Source organism: Lepidochelys kempii, chromosome 22, assembly GCF_965140285.1.
Source record: "Lepidochelys kempii isolate rLepKem1 chromosome 22, rLepKem1.hap1, whole genome shotgun sequence".
Lineage (NCBI taxonomy): Eukaryota > Metazoa > Chordata > Testudines > Cheloniidae > Lepidochelys > Lepidochelys kempii.
Genome location: NC_136401.1, coordinates 21,731,590 through 21,752,314, shown reverse-complemented (window position 1 = coordinate 21,752,314; position 20,725 = coordinate 21,731,590). Strand labels below are relative to the sequence as shown.

At 53.5% G+C, this 20,725-nt stretch overlaps 1 protein-coding gene across 2 annotated transcripts in view; it reads left to right on the top strand.

The window, feature by feature from the left end:
* The window catches only part of DSCAML1 (DS cell adhesion molecule like 1), a 343,849-nt gene that overhangs the window by 295,391 nt on the left and 27,733 nt on the right, over positions 1 to 20,725 (top strand). For both annotated transcript variants that reach the window (XM_073321085.2, XM_073321084.2), the window contains 7 exons: positions 475 to 614; positions 8,516 to 8,669; positions 9,096 to 9,213; positions 9,526 to 9,689; positions 10,745 to 10,843; positions 18,468 to 18,656; positions 20,210 to 20,497. In XM_073321085.2, coding sequence (XP_073177186.1) covers positions 475 to 614; positions 8,516 to 8,669; positions 9,096 to 9,213; positions 9,526 to 9,689; positions 10,745 to 10,843; positions 18,468 to 18,656; positions 20,210 to 20,497 — 1,152 coding nt within the window. The remainder of the gene's footprint in view (positions 1 to 474; positions 615 to 8,515; positions 8,670 to 9,095; positions 9,214 to 9,525; positions 9,690 to 10,744; positions 10,844 to 18,467; positions 18,657 to 20,209; positions 20,498 to 20,725) is intronic.

Sequence of the window (20,725 nt, the reverse complement as noted above, 5' to 3'; positions counted from 1 at the left end):
CCACTTCCCCAGCCAAGCTCTGAACCCAAAATGAAAGGTAGGACGGATTGTCCACCACTGGATTTGCTTCCTTTGCCCCTTGGGCTGACTCAGCATCTGCCCTCCCTGGGATGGGAGGGTGAAAGGCTCAGCCCTGCAGCAGCAGGCGTACCCTGCATGCAGCCTCCAGAATAGCTTTCCTCCATTCTGTGCACCAAAAGTGGTCCTGTGCCAAAATAGCATTTGCATACAACACCAAGCCAGGGCAGGGTTGCAGGGTTGACTCCTAGAATTGTGGCGTTCCTGGTTATGGAATTCCTCTTAGAACAAGACCTCAAATGATGTGAATGCCTGCAGACGCTGGGTGTGCAGGAAGAGTGGTCTGGCCTTTCCCCTCACGGGGAGGAAGAATCCGTGCCCTGCTCGGGAGGTCGTGGCAGATCTAGCCGGCTTTGCTGAAGCTGCTGGGTCTAAAATGAATTGTCTCTCGCTCAGTTCCAGGCCCTCCCGCTGGGATAAAAGCTGTCCCGTCTTCTGCCAGCAGCGTGGTCGTGTCCTGGCTTCCCCCAACTAAGCCAAATGGGATCATCCGGAAGTATACTATCTTCTGCTCCAGCCCCGGGTCCGGACAGCCCGTAAGTAGGACACAAAGGAGCTTGGGTGATAAGGTGGGTGGTTTGCAATGAAGAATTACCCTTTCTGCTCAGTGGAGACCTCATGCACCCCTGGAGGGCATGCATGAAAACACCCTGGCCCCCCACCCTCAATATGCACCCCCAGCTAGCAGAGCCGCCTTGGGCAAACAGGCACACTTGGCTTGCCGTAGGAGGGAGCTGGGAAACATTCAGCTCCATGCTCAAGGGGTCAGAAGGCACTCGTGGGGGGGCCCTCAGCTACATGAGCTAATGGGTCAAATGGAAATGCAGGTGGGAAAGCCTGGGTGTCTTCTTATACTCCTAACTGTCACCCCTTGTTTGTTTAACAATGTGCCCCACCAGAGTCGAACCCAGGGCACACGTCCCTGCCACTCGACCGAAACAAGTAACTGTTAGCAGATAGGAGTCGTGGGCTGTTATCCCGTAGAAGGGGACGTAACATTTGTCTAGCATTGTGCATTTATTGCCTCTGGCTCATCTGGCCCTATGCATTCCTGATGCTCTTAATCTAAAGGCACCTCTTAGCAGTGATAGCAGAAGCCCACTGCCCTGCGTATGAAAGCTAATCAGTTGTTTTTACGATGGATTAGTGTATTTCTCTTGCAAGGGTGGATGTTCTGAGTGCACCACAGATGGTTTCTGTCTTAGACACCCCTCCACTTGTACATCTATTGCTGTGGTGTCAGTGGTTTATGGGTGTAGACGCAGCACTGCTGTCAGGGATCGCTTGTGCTTTTAAAAAGCAACCAAGTCACAGGATCTGGTCCCCCCGTCCTTGCAGCCTGCAGGCACAGAGCCCCTCCTGGGAGACTGAGAGCAACGCTGTTCCTGTGGCACAGTTTCTGGACGGGGGGTTTATCTGACCCTGGGGGATTCTCCAGAATGGAAGCAGTCGTTTGGTGGTTCTACTTGGGTGACGCTTTCAACAAACAGGCCCCGGTGTCCAGTGCAACAGCATTTCTTGGGTTTAGAGCTTGCTAGGAGCCCTTGTCTTCTTGCAGGAAACTTGAGGGCAGAAGGAAAGAGGCCAGCGTGTGTGTGAGAGAGTGCAAGAGAGCGCACACATTTGGGGGGTGAGTGCTAGTCTTCAGTAAGACTGTGAGGCTGAGTGGAGAGCCAGGCACACAGCAGACAAGGGTCGCGTCAGCTGCCCGTCAGCCCGGACCTGCAGCATCCCTGTTATTCCAGGGAACACTGTTCTCTCCCGTCCCAAGCTCTGCTGATGCCCCAGAGCCCTGACCCCCACCAGCCCCTGTTACCCTAGTTCTGACTCTCTGCTCCACAGGCTGCTAATTATTCTGAAATGGGCAGAGCGAAAGGACTCCCTCCCCCTACAGAAGTCACTCACCTCCAGCCCCTTCCTGAACGTGAACTAACTTGAATTCCTACTTCTAGAGGGGAGAAGCCCAAACTGTTAGTTACGGCTGCCCTTCATCTTCCATCACACAGCTCCCTGCCTGCAGGCCAGGCAGGGAGATGTGCCACGTGGGTAGAGGGGGCTTCTCTTAAACTAGTAGCGTCAAGTTTAAAAGAAATAGACCAACTCCAGGACTGAGAGGGGGAAACTTTAAAGAACTGAGCTGGGATCCCGGGTCAATTCTAGTGTAAAGGGAAAATGGAGGAACCTGCCCTGCCCCCATACATCCGCCCTGACATTTCCAAGGAGCCTGGCCTGTGGAAGATTCAGGCTCCTTGCGTCTGGTATCAATCCCCCCGGGGTCTATGCTACCTGCAAACACTTCCACTTCATCTACCATGCCCGACTCAGTCTAAAACAAGCTGCTTAGTGGATTCATGTTTTATAGATTTTCATGTTCTGTTGTTTACAAACCTCTCTGAAGTAAATATCTGAGTGATGTTCCAGCGGCAGGTGTATGTAAGGGAGGCCGTGTCAGGCAGCGTGAAAATATCCCACTGAAAGCAAAACAACTCGATACTTACCTCAGAAATCGGAGGAGATAGCCCAGCTGGTCCCATTGGGTCCATCTTACTGGGTCAGTGCAGGTTGGTTCTCGCTATGTGTGGGCCGTTGGTTTCTCCATCCTCTCTCTTGGTATCTAAGAGCTGGGAACTTCCCTAGGGGACACTGTTTTATAGGCTGGTCACTCTCCCTGCTGGGAGGCATTGAGACATGATCCAAAATTTCCTTTGCTCAGCTTCATCCCTTGCTCCTAGTTACACCCGCTCCTTTTCCTCCCAACGTTCCACCCCCTTCACACAAAAGGAAGCCTGTACAGGAAGTCTCCTAAACTAGCCATCCTCCCTGTCTTAGGGTTTGTGTACACCTGGAAGTGTGAGTTTAAAGCAGACTAGCTATTCCTGATTAACCGCTTGTGTGAGCACTCTTATTCCAGAATAAGAGAATCCACACAGGGAGTGAATCAGGAATAACTTCCCCAAGTAGACAAGCCCCTGGAGCACTACACAGGAGTATCCCATGGTGCATAGAGGAGGGGGGTCTCCTGCACCTTTCAGAAGACCCTGCTCTACTAGGCAGATGATCTTCGTCTGCCCTGCTCTCCATTAAGGGAGGTATCACTTTGTGGGCACAGCTCTCCTGTGCACCCCTTGCTGTATTTTAGCCAAACTCTGTCATGGGGATACACTCCAGCTGGGATTCCCAAAGGAGCCGAGGAGAATTGATGTCCAAATCCCATAAGATTTCAATAGGCACTGGCTGGGCGCCTGCCTCCCTTGGGAAATCCCAGCCTTAAGTAAATGGTTTGAATTTGGGAGCCTCAAAACCAGTGCCTAGATGTCAGTGGCCTGGTTTGTCCAGGTGCCGTGCAGCTAGTAGAATCAGGGCGCTGCATCCTGTCAGGACCTCAGGCTGCTTTTATTCAGGTGCTAGAGTTTAGGCCCTGAGCCCTGGACACTTCGGCCTTGGCACTTCCCCTCTCTCTCTTTGTGGGCTCCCTCTGTCCCTGAACTGTTGTTGTTCTGCTCTGAATCTCCTCTGTTGGTCACTCTCTGGTTCTGGGTGCTCTGCAGTATGGGGGTTCGGGCACAGAGTGGCAATTCCTGCTCCTTGATGTACCAGCCCGAGCTCGCCGAGACTTCAGGCTTTTATATTGCATTGCAATCACATGCCCAGTTAGGCCCCTTTAGCCCCTGCCAGCACCCAGGCTGGGTCCAGTTGTGGCAGTTGATCTTCTGCCAACTCCTAAGAGAAGGTGAGGGTTCATGTCCCCATTTCCATGGGGCAGGTGTAGACTGGTTTCTAGACTGATGCCATTTCTACTTTGCCGGGGGAGGGGGAAGGAAAAGCAAAGGATATGAAACAAAGCGGCCGCTCCTGCTGGAGCGGGATTCACAGCAGCAGGACCCAGAACTGGGTGTTGCTCTACATCGAGCAGGGGAGAGGGATTAATTGGCCTGGAAAAAATATAAATAATAGAGCCAAGTGGTGTGGATGAAGGTCGATTTGATTCAGCTCCACACATGGTGCAGGTCCTCACACTCCTGTTACGATGGGGATTGTGCAAACAAACGTGTGTACAATTTGCATTGGATCATAATCTCGCTAGCTGTTTATTATCTTCCACCACTCATCCCACTCCTTGTCCCTGCACGGATTTCAAAAGGGCAAATTTACAAGACATTTCTCTTACCAGCAGCCGGCCGAAATTAAAATAAAAATTAAACAGGGTCCCATCCCGTCTTCATGAGGGGAGAGGTTGACAGGAGGTCTGCAAACTAGTGCTTATCAAAAGCTCCTTCTCAAATTCATTTCAATATCTGAGCCTCTGGTTTCCAGGGCAACATAATCTTTTCATCAAAGCAACTGGTAAAACCGCTGGGATCTGATATTGTTTCCTTGGCATAATGTCAAAACTGTCATTTGGTTAAAAAAAAAATTATGCATACAATATAATATTTATATCTGTATATCTATTTAATGGATATATTTACATATATTGTAACATACATATCTATATATATATTATGTGACTATGTATGTGTATACACACACACATGTAAATATGTGTATACACGATTAAGTCTCTATTCTATGGAACGAATAGTGTGTGTGTTTATACACATGCACACGTAAGTGTTTTCACGTATATGGGTCTATACGTGTGTATGTATATCTAAACAAAGCATCCATCCTATAGACTAGAAAATTAGTTGTTGAATTCCCTCTCCCGCACAGCCCATCCCTTCCATTGTGACTGGGATACCAGACAAACGACATATTGATGATGGGCTGGGTGGATAGCTTCCGGTTGTTTGACAGTTGGGGGCGCCGCGTTTCCATGCCCCTATGGTGGCGTGACGGTGAGGAGCAATGGCCCTGGAAGGTGCCTTTTATCCCAGCTTGGCATTCAGCCCCCTCTGGTTTCAGGAAGTCTCTGCCAGTCCCTGTTCATTAGGGGTCTTTTCTGGAGCAGGTTCACTGCCCCAGAGTCAATGGCTTTCATATCCATTGCACTTGGTCATGTGCTCTGTGTGTGTGTGTGTGTGTGTGTGCGCGCACTCTTGCCCTCACCTGGCTCACCCACCAATGGGAGAAACATCCCTAGTGATGTAAAAGCCAGAGATTGTTGTTTAGCTCCAGTGTCAGAGGCATGTGGTTTTGGAGAAGCGGAGGGCCTGAGTGTTAGATCCTGGGGGTTCATTGGTGGCCAAGACTAACACTGCATGGGGCCATAGATCTCTTAGAGCCTCTGCATGCCAGATTTCCTGTGAATTCTCCCTGTTATCACTGCTGGGAGCAGCGGCTGTAACGTGCTGGCTGCCTTGTCTGAGCACAGGATAACAGCCGCTGCACTCCATGAGGCTCCTCATCAAGGATCTCTGTTACCCCTAGTCCAGCCATAGTTTACCACCCTTCTTGTGGCTCATGCATCCTTTATGCTAGGGGCTGCCTACAAAAGTGATTCTGCTGTTCTCTGAGCCCTCCCTCAGGAAGCACTAGAGAGGGAGACGTGTGGCCCGGTAGATAAGGCACTGCTCTGAGAGTCAGGAGCCTTGATTTCTAATACCAGCTCTGTCACTGTGTCCGTCCCACTCCCACCCTTTGTCTGTCTTGTCTATTTAGACTATAAGCTCTTTGGGGCAGTGATTCCCTCTTACTCTATGTTTGTTCAGAACCTAGCAGAATGGGCCCTGATCTCGGTAGGAGCTGCTAGGTGTACCATAGTATGGCTACTCATAACGAACGAATAACGAGATCAACTCCCCATCTTTTATCTCCTCCTCCCATCCCATAATATCAGGAATGTCTCTTGCCCCAGGTTGCCCTCAGTTCCTTAGTGCAAGCTCCTGGAAGTTGCTGTTGCCAAACGGTTCTCATGTGCAACAGCGAGCCCCGTGGTTGCTATGTTGCTCTGCTGGTTTCCTTTCCGTCGGTCTGTTGCGTGGGAGAGAACAACTGGAAACCTGGCTTGGCACTCAGCTTTTCTTCTCTGGTCTGTTTGATGTCCAAAGGGCAACTGAGCCCACAAACAATGTGCCAGAAATCTGCGCAGGAGCAGGGCTAGTCCTAAATGCAAGTGAGACAATTATGGTTGCACTGGGGCAGCTCGTTATGTGAGTGGAGTGGGTTTGGGGGTGGGGTGATTTTATCCATTTATTTATTTGACATAAACCTGTCTCTTGGCTCCAGGATTTTTGCATGCCCTGCAAAGAGGGGAGTGAGGAAGGGCCCTATGCAGTACAGCAAGTGAGAGGGTGACGAAGAATTGTCTGTGGGAGGTGGGGGGAGCCATAACATGGGGTCAGTATTTTTGATATTGAATTTTGGGCTGGATGAGGTGAATGTTTTGTTGCTTGTTTCACACTGAGCAGCCACAAAGCAAATTGCTGGGGGGAAGAGGGGGGTTCACCAAGCCGTCATGGGTTCCTGCCCTCCCATCCTATCCTGCTCGTGCTGTAGATCAGCAGGAGGGATCGTGGGCCCTCGGAAGCGTGATATCGCTGGAACACATCACACCGATGCTGCCATCTGTTCCTGAAGCTCAGAACTGGGCTCTCTGGAGAAATGACGACACCAGCCAGTTTACACTGGCATTGAGAAATGCCAAATGGAGCTGGATTAGCTTTCAGAAACTAGAGCCAAGCAAACCAACACAAAGAGAGAGAGCCGCTCTGAGTGCTACCTGGCCTCTCCAGCGATTGTGAGAGCGGGGGGTGGCTCTCTCATCTCTAACCTTGTGCCTCCTTGGGCTGATGGATCCTCGGCAGAGGAAGGGGATGGAGGGGGGGGTTTGCAGATTTTGCTAGCTTCCCTTTACATAAAAATCATGAGCCTTTTGAAATATACCAGCGAGAGGCCTGGTGTGTTTCCAGAGCTCGACCACACCCACCTTCCTGTGTCTCGCCCGCCTGCCTGCGATAATCCTCCCTCCTCGGGGACATTCGCAGACAGCAGGAAGAGGCACTGGACCACTGAATGTCGACTTTTATTGGAAGTCCTCAGGAGCAGCAGCAGCTGCTGCCCTGCTCCCAACAACCCGTGCTCCCAGCCCATCGGAGTGCGAGGTAAGGGGAACACCTGTGAGGGCACCGCCCCCCAGCCCCAGCAGGTGTGCTGCGAGCTGAGCTACAGGGTTGATTGGGTACGCCATGGGGCTGGAGAAGCAAGTGTTGCTCTCCCCGGGTTGTTCAGAGGAGATGCAAAGGCAGGGATTTGGGGCTGTCCCTTCCATGGGACGTTAGCCAGGAGTTGTTAGAGAATGCATAGACTGGGGCAGGGTCTGTCTCTTTATTCCCTATGCATGCAGCGCCTAGTACAATGGGGTCATGGTCCATTTGCTGCGATAATTCAGGTAATAAATCAGGGTTCTGCACTGCAAGGCCGCAAGCCAGTGGCGGCTCCCATCGACCCAACGTGCGCTAAGTTCCCTATAAATAGCCACGCAGCAGGGACCTGAAGAGGATAAAGGTTGGGGGAGGGGGGAGCAAGTTGGGGCTTGCAGGGCTGCTGTGGGTCTCTCCCCCGGCCCCAGAGCTCCCTGCTGCCAGCAGGGGGGAGAGAGGCCCCTTCCCCGGAGCTAGCTGCTGCAGCTGGCAGGGAGAGGGCTGGGGGGAGTTCTCTGGCCCCAGCCCCGGGGCAGCCTGCCTGCACCCCAAACTCCTCATCCTTGCCCCCACCTCAGAGCCCGCAGCCCCAGCCAAGCCCCTCACCCCCCCCCCGCCACATTCCAACCCTCTGCCCCAGCTCTGAGCCCCCTCCTGAACCCCTCATCCCCGGCCCCACCCCGCAGCCCTCACCCCCACATCCCGACACTCTGCCCTAGCCCTGAGTCCCTCCCACACCGCAAACGCCTCATCCCCAGCCAGACCCCACACCCCACCCTCTGCCCTAACCTGGGCCACCTCCCACACTCCGAACCCCTTGTCCCCACCCCATGTGGCTTTCCCTTCAAAGATAGTGAAGACACTGTAATAAATAATAACATATAACAATTTGCTTACTCTAGATAAAAATACCACAAATGCTGGGGCGTCCACCACTTTTTTGGGAAACTTCCCTGGCAAATAGCCCTCCCTGGAGGGCCTGCCTGCCCAGGCCCTAAATGTAGGTGTATTACAGGTCGTCCCTCTGTGCCCAATCCCTGTGGCTTGCTCCGCCCCAGCCGTGGAGTCTGTGCTCATTAGCAAAAGCTCCAGCGTTCAGCTCTGCGGGTCCCTGTCTGATCCTGGGGTCAGCCGAGATGGTGGCCGTCGCACAAGGATAATCTGGGGGGGTCCCTTAAAGTCAGGACTAGTCCGAGCAGGGGTTAGGGTGCCCAGACTGTTGTTATGACTAGTATGGCTGTACTGGGGGTGGGGCGGGGTTGGTGGCTGCATCAAAGCCTGGGCAGGAAGAGGTGCATGAAAGGGGGTTCACCTTGTCCTGGTTAACCAGCTGCATCCCCTCCTTCCCCTGCCAGGCCCCCAGCGAGTACGAGACCAGCCCCGAGCAACTCTTCTACCGCATCGCCCACCTCAACCGCGGGCAGCAGTACATGTTGTGGGTGGCGGCCGTGACCTCGGCGGGACGTGGCAACATCAGTGAAAAGGTCACCATTGAGCCTGCTGGGAAAGGTGCGGCAGGGCCTGTGGGGTGGGGTGGATAGATGGGATGGGGGCAGTGGGGCTGATTGGAGGGGAGCTGGGTCTCTCTCTGGGTAACAGAGTCCTGGGTGGGGTGGGGGAGGTCATCTGGCATTTAGGTTTGGCTCAGTGTAGAGGCGGGGGGCCCACTGCACGTCTGGATTCAGGCTCGGGTTTGACATGTGCCCTGGTGCTGGCTCTGGGTCGGCCCCTTGTCTCCAGGACTCGCCATAGCCAGCACCTCACGAAGCGCTGGCTAATCCATCTGGCTAATCCACTCGGAGCAGGTTCTGCGTCATCAACAAAGGTGGTGAATCTCAGCTCCCGGTGCAGCAGGGTGGGCTCTGCACTGGTGGGATAGGCAGGCTCTGTGTGCGTGGCTCGTCCAGCCAGACTGACATTCCCTTCTCCCCACAGCCCCAGCCAAGATCATCTCCTTTGGCGGCACCGTCACCACTCCGTGGATGAAGGATGTGAGGCTGCCATGCAATTCAGTTGGGGAGCCGGCCCCTGCCATTAAATGGACAAAGGACAGGTGACTAAAGCCTACCTTTTCCCCGCCGTGCAGCCTCTCGGGAGGAGCCCTGATCCCTGTGGCAAAGGGGAAAAGCTCCAGAGGTCCTTGTTCCCTGGAGAAGCTGACCTTTTGTTTGGGGGCACTGCCTGGCCGTTGGCCTGTGGAATGGAAGAGCAGCCAGGCAGCGCTACACGCCATCTGGGCGGCTCTTGGGCTCCTGGGGCAACACGCTCTGGAGCCCCATCCGTAGGCGCTGGGAGCTTCTTGCTGCTGGGAGGCACGAGTAGGGATTTACACTGATAAGCTGCTGGCATTTCTCGTTCCTTGCAGCGAGGATTCTGCCATCCCAGTGGCAGTGGACGGACACCGGCTGATCCAGGCCAACGGCACGCTGGTCCTGCGCTCGGTGAAAGCCGAGGATTCTGGGTATTACACCTGCACTGCTACCAACACATGGGGCTTTGATACCATCATCATTAACCTGCTGGTGCAAGGTAAGGGCTGTGCCAGGATACCCAGCCTGGCGTGCTCGGCCATGCGCTGCCTTTGTCCACTTGGCCCATCATTACGAATCTGCTTGTTTCTGGAAATGGCTGGACAGAGATTTTCTGTAGACGCATCTCGGCCTCTGGAGTTGTTCATTCAGCTCATCAGAGCTTGGGATTAGTTGTTGGAGCTCTGTGATTGGCCACTTAAGTTACATGCAGTTGTTTGGTCCCTGATTGGGCAGCCTTCCCTTTTATATAAACTACTGTTGCCCGAAGCCAATCACACTTTGTCACGAGTCAAGTTTTGTTTTACAATTAAATGAGTTTTGTCATTGGGCCTGAGAATTGCTTTCCACAAGCCCATCCAAACACCGCTTCGCCCCGTGAAAGTGCCCACACCAACAATGTAGCTATGCACTGGTTCTGGTCTCACCTAGCCTGGTGCATCCATCCAGCTGAGCCGCCCTGGAGTCTATGGAGTTACATCAGTGTGATGCCTCTGTGAGAGCCGCCGGCATTTCCCTCCCTACGTTGATGCTAATGAAGCCATGAAGTTGTGTGCACTGGGAGGGTGGGGTCCAGTTGACCTGTTGCTAGTGATGCTGTTGTGTTACACTTCACTTTTCACTCACTCTGGAGCAGGGAGGTGAGACAGGATTATTTTGTTTTCTGTTTCAGGACCGTCTTACTCTCAGGTCTTGTGCATTAAACCATGGCTGCTGTCTGGGTTGCTAGGGGGTGTCCGAAACATTGAATTAAAAAAACTCTCATGCAAAAATTTGCCTCCATGTTAGGTTTTGCTGAACACCTTGTAAACTGCCCCCAAATCTGTACCTCAAAGATCCAAACATTAGATTTTTCTCCACGCTGTGATGAAGCTGCATGTCTCTTCCCAACTAGATGAAAGGATAGAGGGCCATCCCTGGGCACACGGGGCTCAGTGCTCAAAGGTCATCCATGGGCACGGGGCTTGTATTTGAAATTAACCCTATAAAGGTGCAGATGCCTGGCTCTGATTCCAGTGTGAAATGGGCTCAGTGACTTTATGCTGTTTGATCTAGTTCCCCCAGACCAGCCACGCTTGACTGTATCTAAAACCTCAGCTTCATCCATCACGTTGGCCTGGATTCCTGGGGACAACGGCGGCAGCTCCATCAGAGGTGAGACGGGGAAGGGGAAGGGACTGGAGAGCATCATGAGCTCTGTGTGGCTGGACAGCTGTAGGGCTGTGATATTGAGAGCCCAGGTTTAAGGTGCTGAGATTCCCTCTTTCTGCTCTGCACGGCTTGTGCTCCACAGCCGAGGCCAAGGGAGGAGAGGCAGTGGCATAAATTCTGGGGATTCTGCATGCCCTTCTCAGGAAGGGGCTGGGGAGATGGCAGATCCTGTGTCTGAGCTTAATATTGCTAAATTTTCTGGGAGGGGCCGGGGGGGACTGCCATGTGTGAGTAGCTGGGTCTGCTTCGCCCCTGGGGCAGCAAAGCCAGGTGGAGGCACATAGCCTCAAAGAGGGAAGGCCTCGTGGCTTTGAAGGTGCAGATGCTAGCACATTAGGGCTTAGCTTCTGGAGATCCTGACTGGCCTTCTGAGGATGAATGATGATGAGTTTGTCACGGAAGGTGCAATGGCATGCATCCTTATTTTGAAGGAGATCCTTGCGTGGCTCCCATGGTGGTCAGTTGCTGCTCGAGAAGAAGGCTGGAGATGCCATGTCATTCACATTGCCATGCCCTGACACAAAGCCCAGAGTTCCTCAGTTTGCAGCAGAGATGTAAAAAGGCCATATTTGGCGGTAGGCAGAAGCTTGGTTCAGTTTGGGAAGAGCGCATGGTCCACTCTTGGAGCTGAGAATCGAGGGTCAGGACTCCTGGTTCTACACCCAACTTCAGGAGGTGAATGTAGTCTAGTGGTTAGAGGATGGGAACGGCGAGTCAGGACTCGTTCTGTGCCTGGCTCTGAGAAGGAACGTTAGTCTATGGCTTAGGGCTAAGAACTGGGAGCCAGGAGGACTCCTGGCTTTTACTTCCAGCTCTGCCACTGACCTGCTGGGTGAGTAAATTATTTAGTCTGTGTGCCTTGCTTTCCCCATCTGTAAGAGTGATGCTTCCCAACCTTGCAGGGGGGCTGCAAGTCTCAATTAATTGGCTTGTTACGTGTTTTTACAAGATCCTGGGACTGAAGTGGCTTGCAAAAGCCAAGCTGCTAATTGCTATTTCTGGCTGCCTGGGAGATCTCTCGTAGCTACCTGGTGTCTACGAAGCTTGGACCCTGAGTGACTAGGGCTCATCTCCTGCCTCCCTCTACCCTTCCCAGCAGATCTTGGACGGCTAGAGAGCTCTAGGAATTTCCTGGCTTTCCAAAGCCTCCTTTTTGCTCTGATTCATCTAATGAATTATATGTTGAAACAGCTGCAGACTGGGGGTGGGGGGGAATGGAAACCTCACTTACAATTAATTTAAAAGCATGAAAGTAATTACAAGCAAATCTCCCCAGCCAGCAGCCTTTCACTTCAGCGGACTCTGTTGATACATTTGGTTATAATTGGATTAGAAATATTAAAAACATGCTGCATATAAAAAATCAATAAATAACTAAAGGCCAGGTGTCTTGTCCTGGCGAATCGTGGCATGAGCCTTTAGAACAGGAGTGCACAGCTTGATGAAATCCCCCGTCCCGGGCTCTTCCCTCTGCAAAGGTCCTTGGTGTTGGCTTTGCAGGGGGAGACAGCGCCATCTGATGGAGCTGGTCTGGAAGTGGCAGGACGGAAGTCTGGTGTGAAATGGGCGTTGAGATCAAATATTGTCCGACAGTCAAATCACACAGGCGTCTGAGAGTGTCCAATTGAACATTACTACGTTCATTTGAATATTTGTTCATTTGGCTCATGACGCACATTTGCACAAACGTGGGCCCCTCTTCCTGTTCTATTTTTGTTTAAGAATGAGCGAAGTAAATGCAAAAATAAATAAACCTGTCAGTGCAACACGAAGGTTGAGATTTGCATATATAAAAAAAGTCAAGACATTCCAAGTTATGAATCCCACGGCAACAGTAAGTCTTCCTCATTGCTGGAAGACAGTGACGTGAACCCTATACTCATGATGCGTCAGGTACACCAGCTGCCACCTTTTGACTTTCCTCGCTCTTTTGAGTGTCTAACAACAACTGTAACTGTGTACTGTGTTTAGTTGAGATGAGTGTGTGTATTATATGTATCGGTCCTGTATACGATCATTCAGCTATAAATTCAACATCTTAGATCACCGTGAAAACATCTGTGAAGTCAAGCACAGTCCTGCATTACCTGACACAGCAAATGTTCCTTTGTCCGTAGGTTCTCTCACCAAAGTAACTGAGACAAAAGTTCCTAAGGCGGGAATCCAATAGCCACATGTCAGATTCCCATTAGAGAGAACTACAGTAGCCATGCACGAAGTTCATTGAGCCCTAGGAATCTGCAGTCCATCCTGGGAGTTATAGGTTTTACTCATTAAGATACTTTGCTCAACGGGAGCTCTTTGATGTTACAATGGAGCCAACAAAACAGCATTTCAGTCCCTGCCTATGAAATGAATGTGATCTGAAATACCCCACCTTGGGTCCCAAGAATTTGTGTCCTGCCCCACTCCTGGAGAACAGGGGTTAAGAGCAGCCAAGGTAGGCTGATTAGGGAAGCAGCCACAGCTGGGGCCATGCCAATCAGGGCCCAGCTGGCCCTGATAAAAGGGCTGTGGGCCAGAAGGCAGAGGAGAGTGTCTCTCTCTCTCTCTCTCTCGCTCTCGCTCTCGCTCTGGAGAGAGAAGGGCCTGGCTGCCTGGGAGGAGCTGAGCAGGGTACCTGAGGTAGAGCGGTGCTTGGGGAAAGGCAAGAGGAGCTGGGGAGCTCCAGCCTGGTAACGCCCCAGGCTGCAGGCCTTGTCCAAGGCCTAAAGAAGGTACTGGGGCTACAGAAGTGCAGCCTGGGAATAGGCAGCTGGTCCTCCCTCCTCCTCCCCCCGCCCCCATTGCCAGTGATGAGTGACCATTACAGGCTGCAGTCTGCCCCAGTGAGCAGGGGTTAGATGATGACTGGCAGTAGCCACTGAGGCAAGGTGGGTTTAGAGGGTTGGGGGTTCCCCTGGGAGAGGAGACCCAGAGAGTGGGGGCACTGCTGGGGCAGAACCCTGAGGTAAAGGGGCACCAGGGTCCGGGAGGGACATGGGGCCAGTGGCAGGCGAGACACTGGCCAGCAGAGGGTGCTCTGAAGCTGGAAAAGAGCTAATTCCAAGATGACCAGCAGGAGGCGCCCCATAGGTGGGTCTCCGCTTTGCTACTGCACCCTACATAATGGTGACCAAGCTGAATGTAGTCCCTAAACCAATGACTCCTGCACACACCGACTGTTATCAGAGGATGCAGAAATAAAAGCACCCACTCAGGCACTTTGCAAAGCGAGCCTGGAGGTTTCTCTGCCCCACATCTTAAAATCTGCAGAGACTGGCAGACATTTAGCGTTCATAGGGTGACCAGATGTCTCGATTTTTATAGGGACAGTCCTGATTTTTGGGTCGTTTTCTTATATAGGATCCTATTACCCCTTCCACCCCCGTCCCGATTTTTTACATTTGCTGTCTGGTCACCCTAAGCATTCAGTTCAGTGCAGACTATCAGAGGAGAGAACGACACTGTGCTCTCTCTCTTAGGGACGTGTGTTAATCTCGTTTTGTAGTTCTCCAACTCTGAAATAAATCCTTCAGACTGGGAATGTGTGTTTGCTCTGTGTGTAAACAGAATCATAACACAGGGCTTGTGTGCACAGGACACTCTGTTCTAAACTACAGGGTTATGCTGGCTCAAACTGTAACAGTGTCATTATTCCACTATAGCTAGACAGGGCAATTTCTCTGTGTAGAGAAGCCTACAGTTAAAGCAGCAGTAGTGTGTGTGTGTGTGTGTGTGTGTGTGTGTGAGCAAGTCATTTGTTTGGGAATCTTGCGTGACACACCTATGGAAGTGAGGCCTTTGAGCCTTGCTGGAATAGATTATGCGTTAGGCATTTGACAGGTGATTCTTTGTTGTGCGTATTCTGGGATTGCAAGGGGATCGGCTCAGAATAATAATCACCTCACTGAAGTGTAACAACTGCTTCTTTGTGTGTATACGAGCCTGCCTCACTCCCCAATAAAGCCCCGAGAGCCATTGTGAGACATGTTGTTGATGGGAGTGTAACAGGTTTATTCATCTAGGCCCCGGTGTGTTTCCTAATACTCTTAATCATGTGAAAGGAGGCAGCATTCAATGACAGAAGCAACTTCCTAGCAGCTTCCCAAGGGAGCCAGTTAATTCTGGCTTTCCTTTTATAGCCTCGCTCCAATCAATCACATTCCCCACTCACCGAACTCTGATGCGGAAACAAGTAATTGGTGAAAATGCTATTGATGGTGCCAGGTAGGACGCTCCGTGCCCCAGGGAGCGAGATCGAAAGGCAGGATGCTTGAAAGAGCCGGGAAGACCGGAGCCATGGGAGTCCCCAGAATTGCTAGTGCCTGGCAGAGGCATCTGCTGAAGGGGCCAGACCAGGCTGTCAGGTGCGGGCATGCGCCTTCCCCAAGGCGGTGGTTTGGAGAGCGATCAGGGTTGGGAGGACCAAGGGGCAGAGGCTAGGGTCCAAAGGGGATGCTGTGTACAGACTGTGAACCCTGTGGGGGAGGGGGCAGCAGACCCCAAGGAAAGCTGCAGGCATGCTGGGGGTGGGTGATAGGGCAGTGTTATGCCTCGCCTTGCACCAGAACTGTGCACCTTGCTTTGTACTGAGTGATCTCTCTATCCCAGCCCTGCCCCACAACCCACTGGGGAACATGGGACAGGAAGCCCATTATCCTCAAGAGCTGTGGTTGTTTCTGTTCTCTGGCATTGCCCTCCCACTGTGGCCCTTCTCCCAAGGAGAGCTGGAGGCAGGGGGTGGAATCTGAAGCTGTATCTCCAGCATGGCAGCTCAGTGCTGGCTCTGACATTTGAGAATCCCTTCTCCCCCCATCCAGTCTTCACACCGCCCCCTCACCTAAGGAAACAGTGCTGAAGTTCCTTGCCTCCTTTTGGTCGGGGGCCCTCCACGCCACAAGTCTCTCACTGGGTTGTGGGGGACCCACTTGCAACATGGCAGCCCTGGCGCGGTTCAGCTCACAGGACACGTGGGAGCAGACCACATTTTCATATTGGTTTTGGACCCTGGAAAGGCCCAAACCTCTAGTGTCATCCCAGACCATGGATCAGGCCCCATCTCCCCACCTCCAGTCCCCACAGCTGTGCTGAAACTGGGTCCTGCACCATGAGGGGAATTGCAGGGTGGAGGGGGCGTGTGTGTGTGTGCGTTCAACATTCCTAGTTGGCCACAGTCCCACTGGGCCAGGGCTGGGCGCTGGAGAACTGTGACGGGCTGCAGAGTCCATGACCTGTATATTCCAGTGCAGGCTTTGGCCCCATGCCTTTTAATCTGGAAACTCCCTTCTCCTGCCTTTTCCCCAGTATCCTGCTCAGACAGCTGTGGGGTCAGTAGCTTTCTCCCCACACACCGATCCAGACGGCAGATGCCCCAACGCACCCACATGTCTGTGGAGGGATTTGGTGCTGGCTGAGAGAGGTGGATTTTCCTGCCCACAGACTCTGTAGCCGCCAAGTGAGCCAGCTTCAAACCCTGGCGCTAATATCAATAATAAAGGGGGGGAAATCTCCCCCCTCGTTCCAGCTCCATTTTAATACTCTAAGAAAAGAGGGCTCCATTTCCATCCCCATTCATATGTATGAAATTAGGCAGGAAGACATGTTTAATGTGCGGGGAGGCAGAGCTGGATTTAAATTGTAAATCAGGGCTCCTTCCAGGCCTGGCCCGGAGGGGGGTAGGAGAGGCTGTGGAGTGCAGTGTTCTGGGGTTAGTCTGTGGGGTCACGCTCCCCCCTAGCGCTGCATGGCTGCTGGTTTGGCAAAGGGGGGGCGGGGGCGGAGCGGTGGCTAACACCGGCCTGGTTTTATTTGGGATGAGAAACTGCGAGTTGGTGGCTGAGAGCTCCCCTCAGAAGGTGCCTCGGGGGGTGGTGTGCAAGGGGTCTGGCAAGGTCCCAGCTGGGATCTGGCCCCACTGAAAACCCCCTTGCAATCAGCACGGACTGGCCGAGGACAGTCACAGAGATGGCGCTCCCCACTCTGCCCTCGAGACGGGCACCGGCAGCAGAATCTGGCAGAGGCCTTTGCCTTCCACCGCTGTCATTTCAGAGCCTCCTGCTGGGGATTTAATGAACCCCTCTCCCCCGGGATGGGTCTGGAGATGCGTGGCCGGGGGGGGGAGGGGAGCCATTAGCGCAGTCCCTCCCCACACACGCACTGGTGGGGCGGAGCAGTACCCAGACTGCAGCCATGCTGGTGCCCTCGGCTGCCCAGGCTGGTCAGCTTTTAGTATTATGCAGGTGGGCCCTTATGCATGGCTGGTGTTGAGCTGCTTTGATCTGGGTTCCTGCTGTGTATCAGGCTCCCACTGCTAGCAGCCTCATGCAATCCCAGGGCTGTGTCACTCTGCATTGGGGGGAGGCAAAGGGGGAGCTGTGGGAATTGTTCTCCTCTGCATTCGTTATAGATGCATAAAGATTATTTTCCCCCTGCCTTTTTGGAGTCTGTTCATCTGGCTGCTTCAGCTCCTGGAACTGCAGAGTACCACCTGGCGGCAGGGGTGGGTTGCACTTTACAATTGTCTGCTCTGAGCCCAAACCAAGGAGGTAGGGAGCTTGTAGGATCGGTCTACCCTGTAAGGTAAGCCCTCTGCAGCAAAACTCAAGTTAGCAGACCCTGGGTTTGTTAACCTAGGGCTTGAGTGTCTACACTCATTTGTAACCCCAGGCTAGGAATTGTTGAACCCTGGGTCCCAACCTGGGATTCCAGGATCTGCACTGCATTATGCAGGCCCAAGTCCAACCACCCATAACCCAGACTTCCTAGCGCCCTTCCAGAATGTGGCCACTCTATCCCTTTGTTCGTGGTGCAATGTGGGAAAACTTGACTGTCCACAAAACTTGACCATCCAGAGGACACAGAAAGTCGCCCTGTGGGATTGTGGGATACTTTTGGTGGATTCCCAGAACACGAGTCATGGGGAGGCTGCATCTACACTGCAAAGCAATAAGGCTTGAACCCAGGGTCTTGGCTTGACTCAGGCTTTGACCCTCCGTCCCTGTGGGGTCCTGGGGTCTGGGTTAGCGTGATTTGTGTGTAGATGGAAGCAGGGTTAGGCTCAAGCCTGAGTTGAAACTGCCGTGTAGACATACCCTTAGTCTAAAACAGTGGGCTAGGGCTCTGGACTTGTGGGTTCTCTGGAGGACTCTGCTGCTGACTGGCTGTGCAATATTGGGCAAGTAACTTAGAACCAGGTTTATGGTTCCAAACCTGAACCATATGCCCGCTGGCAGTGCCTGGGCAGGCTGGGTAACTGCACGTTAAAGTGGCTAACCTTGTACTTTGCACAGGCAGTTAATGCAACACCTTCCACAGCGTTACCTAAAGACGCTGCAAATCTGGCTCCTCAGCCAGCCCTGCCTCAGTGTATCCATCTGTACAATTGGGCTGAGAGTCACCTACCTTCAGACGGGCGGGATTGAGACCTGCTTGCTTGGATGCACAGATTCAGAGCACAATAGACCTGCACAGCCAGGGCTTCTTTGACCAGTCCTTCCCCCTTGGAGAGGAGGTTGTGCTCTGTCCCCTTCTCCCCAACTGCCTCTAGATCTTGAGTGCTAACAGCCCCTGCCCCTCTCCCCCACAGGCTTTGTGCTGCAGTACTCGGTGGACAACAGCGAGGAGTGGAAGGACGTGTTCATCAGCTCCACCGAGCGCTCGTTCAAGCTGGACAGCCTCAAGTGCGGCACGTGGTACAAGGTGAAGCTGGCAGCTAAGAACAGCGTGGGGGCTGGCCGGATCAGTGAGATCATCGAGGCCAAGACACATGGCAGAGGTAAACCAGCAGGGGCCGGCCAGCCACTCGGAATTCGTCTGTACGTCTCAGGCCACCTGCACTGGTTCCCCTCTTTAATGCATCCATTAGCTCCTGGGGAGGGAGGGGCTGGGGCGGGGAGGAAGTAGACTGCCCCTCATTCAGCACAGCACTATGGGCTGCTGCTGGAGGCAGAATAAGGACACAGGGCTTGACAAGCTGGTTCTAGCTTGTCACTAGGGAAAGGCGGAGGGCTTCCCTTTTGCTTCTGCCCTGGACGATGTTCTTCCAGAGCTGCTGGCCATTCCCAGGGCATCCTGCACCAGCTGGTACCCTGGCACGCACTCACCAGGGCCTCCCACAGCCCAGCGAGGAAAGGTCCTGAGGCAACTTGCTCTGCACTGTTCCGTGCCACTGCCCAGCCCCTAGCACGGCCAGGGGCCTCACAAGCCCGGTGCAGAGATTCACCAGCTGCATTTCTTTTCCCTTTCAGATTTTCCATTTGACCTACCCATTGTGGGGTCAGGTGTTGATGCTTTAACCCCTCCCCATCCTCCTGTCACACTGCCACGCACCCTGCCTTCTCCCCCAGTTTGCTCCAGTGCAGTTTGCTGAGATGCAGTTTTGGGAACACCATGAGGAGTGACAGCAGCATGATCTTGGGGGGGTGTGCATGGTGCTTGGCCCATGGTTAGGTGTCCAGAGAGGGTCCAGTAAGGCCAGCGCTGCCTTCTTGCAAGGATCAAGCAAGGTAGACTGGTGGGCAGAGCAGGAGAAGCAGGAAAACTCCTGCCCTCGTCCGTTGTTGCTGGGTCATTTGGTTTTGTAAGGTTGCTGCAGGGGCCACCAATTGACTCCTCTGTGCGACCGTCTGTCCTTTTCTTTGCTGAAATGAGAAACTCCGAGGAGGTGTTTAGAATCGTATTCTGTAACGTGTGGTGCAAGGTGCAGGAGGTCAGTTTATTGGCCTCACATCCTTGACGAGAGTCCTGTTAAAAGTTGGCCCTGGCCTTATATGTACGAGCTTATTTCTGGCTGTGACTGACAGTAAAAGAACTCCACTGCCCTCAGTCAGTTAGCTAAGATGCTGTCGCAACTGGCTGTGACCAGAAGTAGAATTGTTTCCCCTCGCTGCCCGGACAGTGACCTCAGCAGTCGTGTATTACAGAGACCCGGGCTCTGCTCCTCCAGTTCACTTACCAAACCCTATTGCCAGCAACCCAGCCATAAAACCACGGCAGGAGCAGCAAGGCCTCTGCCTGGGAAATGCGGCGGGAGGGGCCCTTTGCTGCGTCTCACTTGCTGGGCATTTACCAGCCTCTGGACAGGCGGCTTTGTGCTGGGGAGCTCCGTCACCAGCTCCGCTTTGCAGCACGAAATGTGGCTGCCGGGTAGTTGCTGGGTCGGAGGGGATTGAGCGCGCTGAGTGTCGCTGGCAGGATGGGGACGGGGTAAGAGCCAGCTCCCATTGACGGCTGGGCTGAGTGAGTGGAGGCCATGTGGGGGGCAGATGGGAAGCTTGTCCTGTAAGAGCTGCCCCCTCCCAGGCCCTCATGCCATGTCCTTTTCCACAGAGCCCTCCTTCAGCAAGGACCAGCACCTCTTCACCCACCTTAATTCTACGCACGCCAGGCTGAACCTGCAGGGCTGGAGCAGCGGGGGCTGCCCCATCGTGGCCATTGTCCTGGAGTACCGGCCCAAGGGCAACTGGGTCTGGCAGAGCCTCAAGACCAACAACTCCAACGAGGTCTTCCTGACGGAGCTGCGCGAGGCCACCTGGTACGAGCTCCGGATGAAGGCCTGCAACAGCGCCGGCTGCGGTAACGAGACCACCCAGTTCGCCACGCTGGACTACGACGGCAGTAAGAGCTGACCCAGCGTGGGGCGGGGGATAGCCGTGGGGCACAGCGTGCTTAGGGGGCCGGGGGATGTGGGGCGGGTTAGGCGGCTGGGGCGGGCCAGTCGTAGGATTCCCGCGCCAGCGTCAGGTTGCACGGAGCACCGGCGGTGTTGCGTTAAGGGGCTGTCTCTCGTGCTTAGCATTTTGCTGCTGCCTGTGGCCCTGCTGAGCCACTCAGCTGAATGCCAGG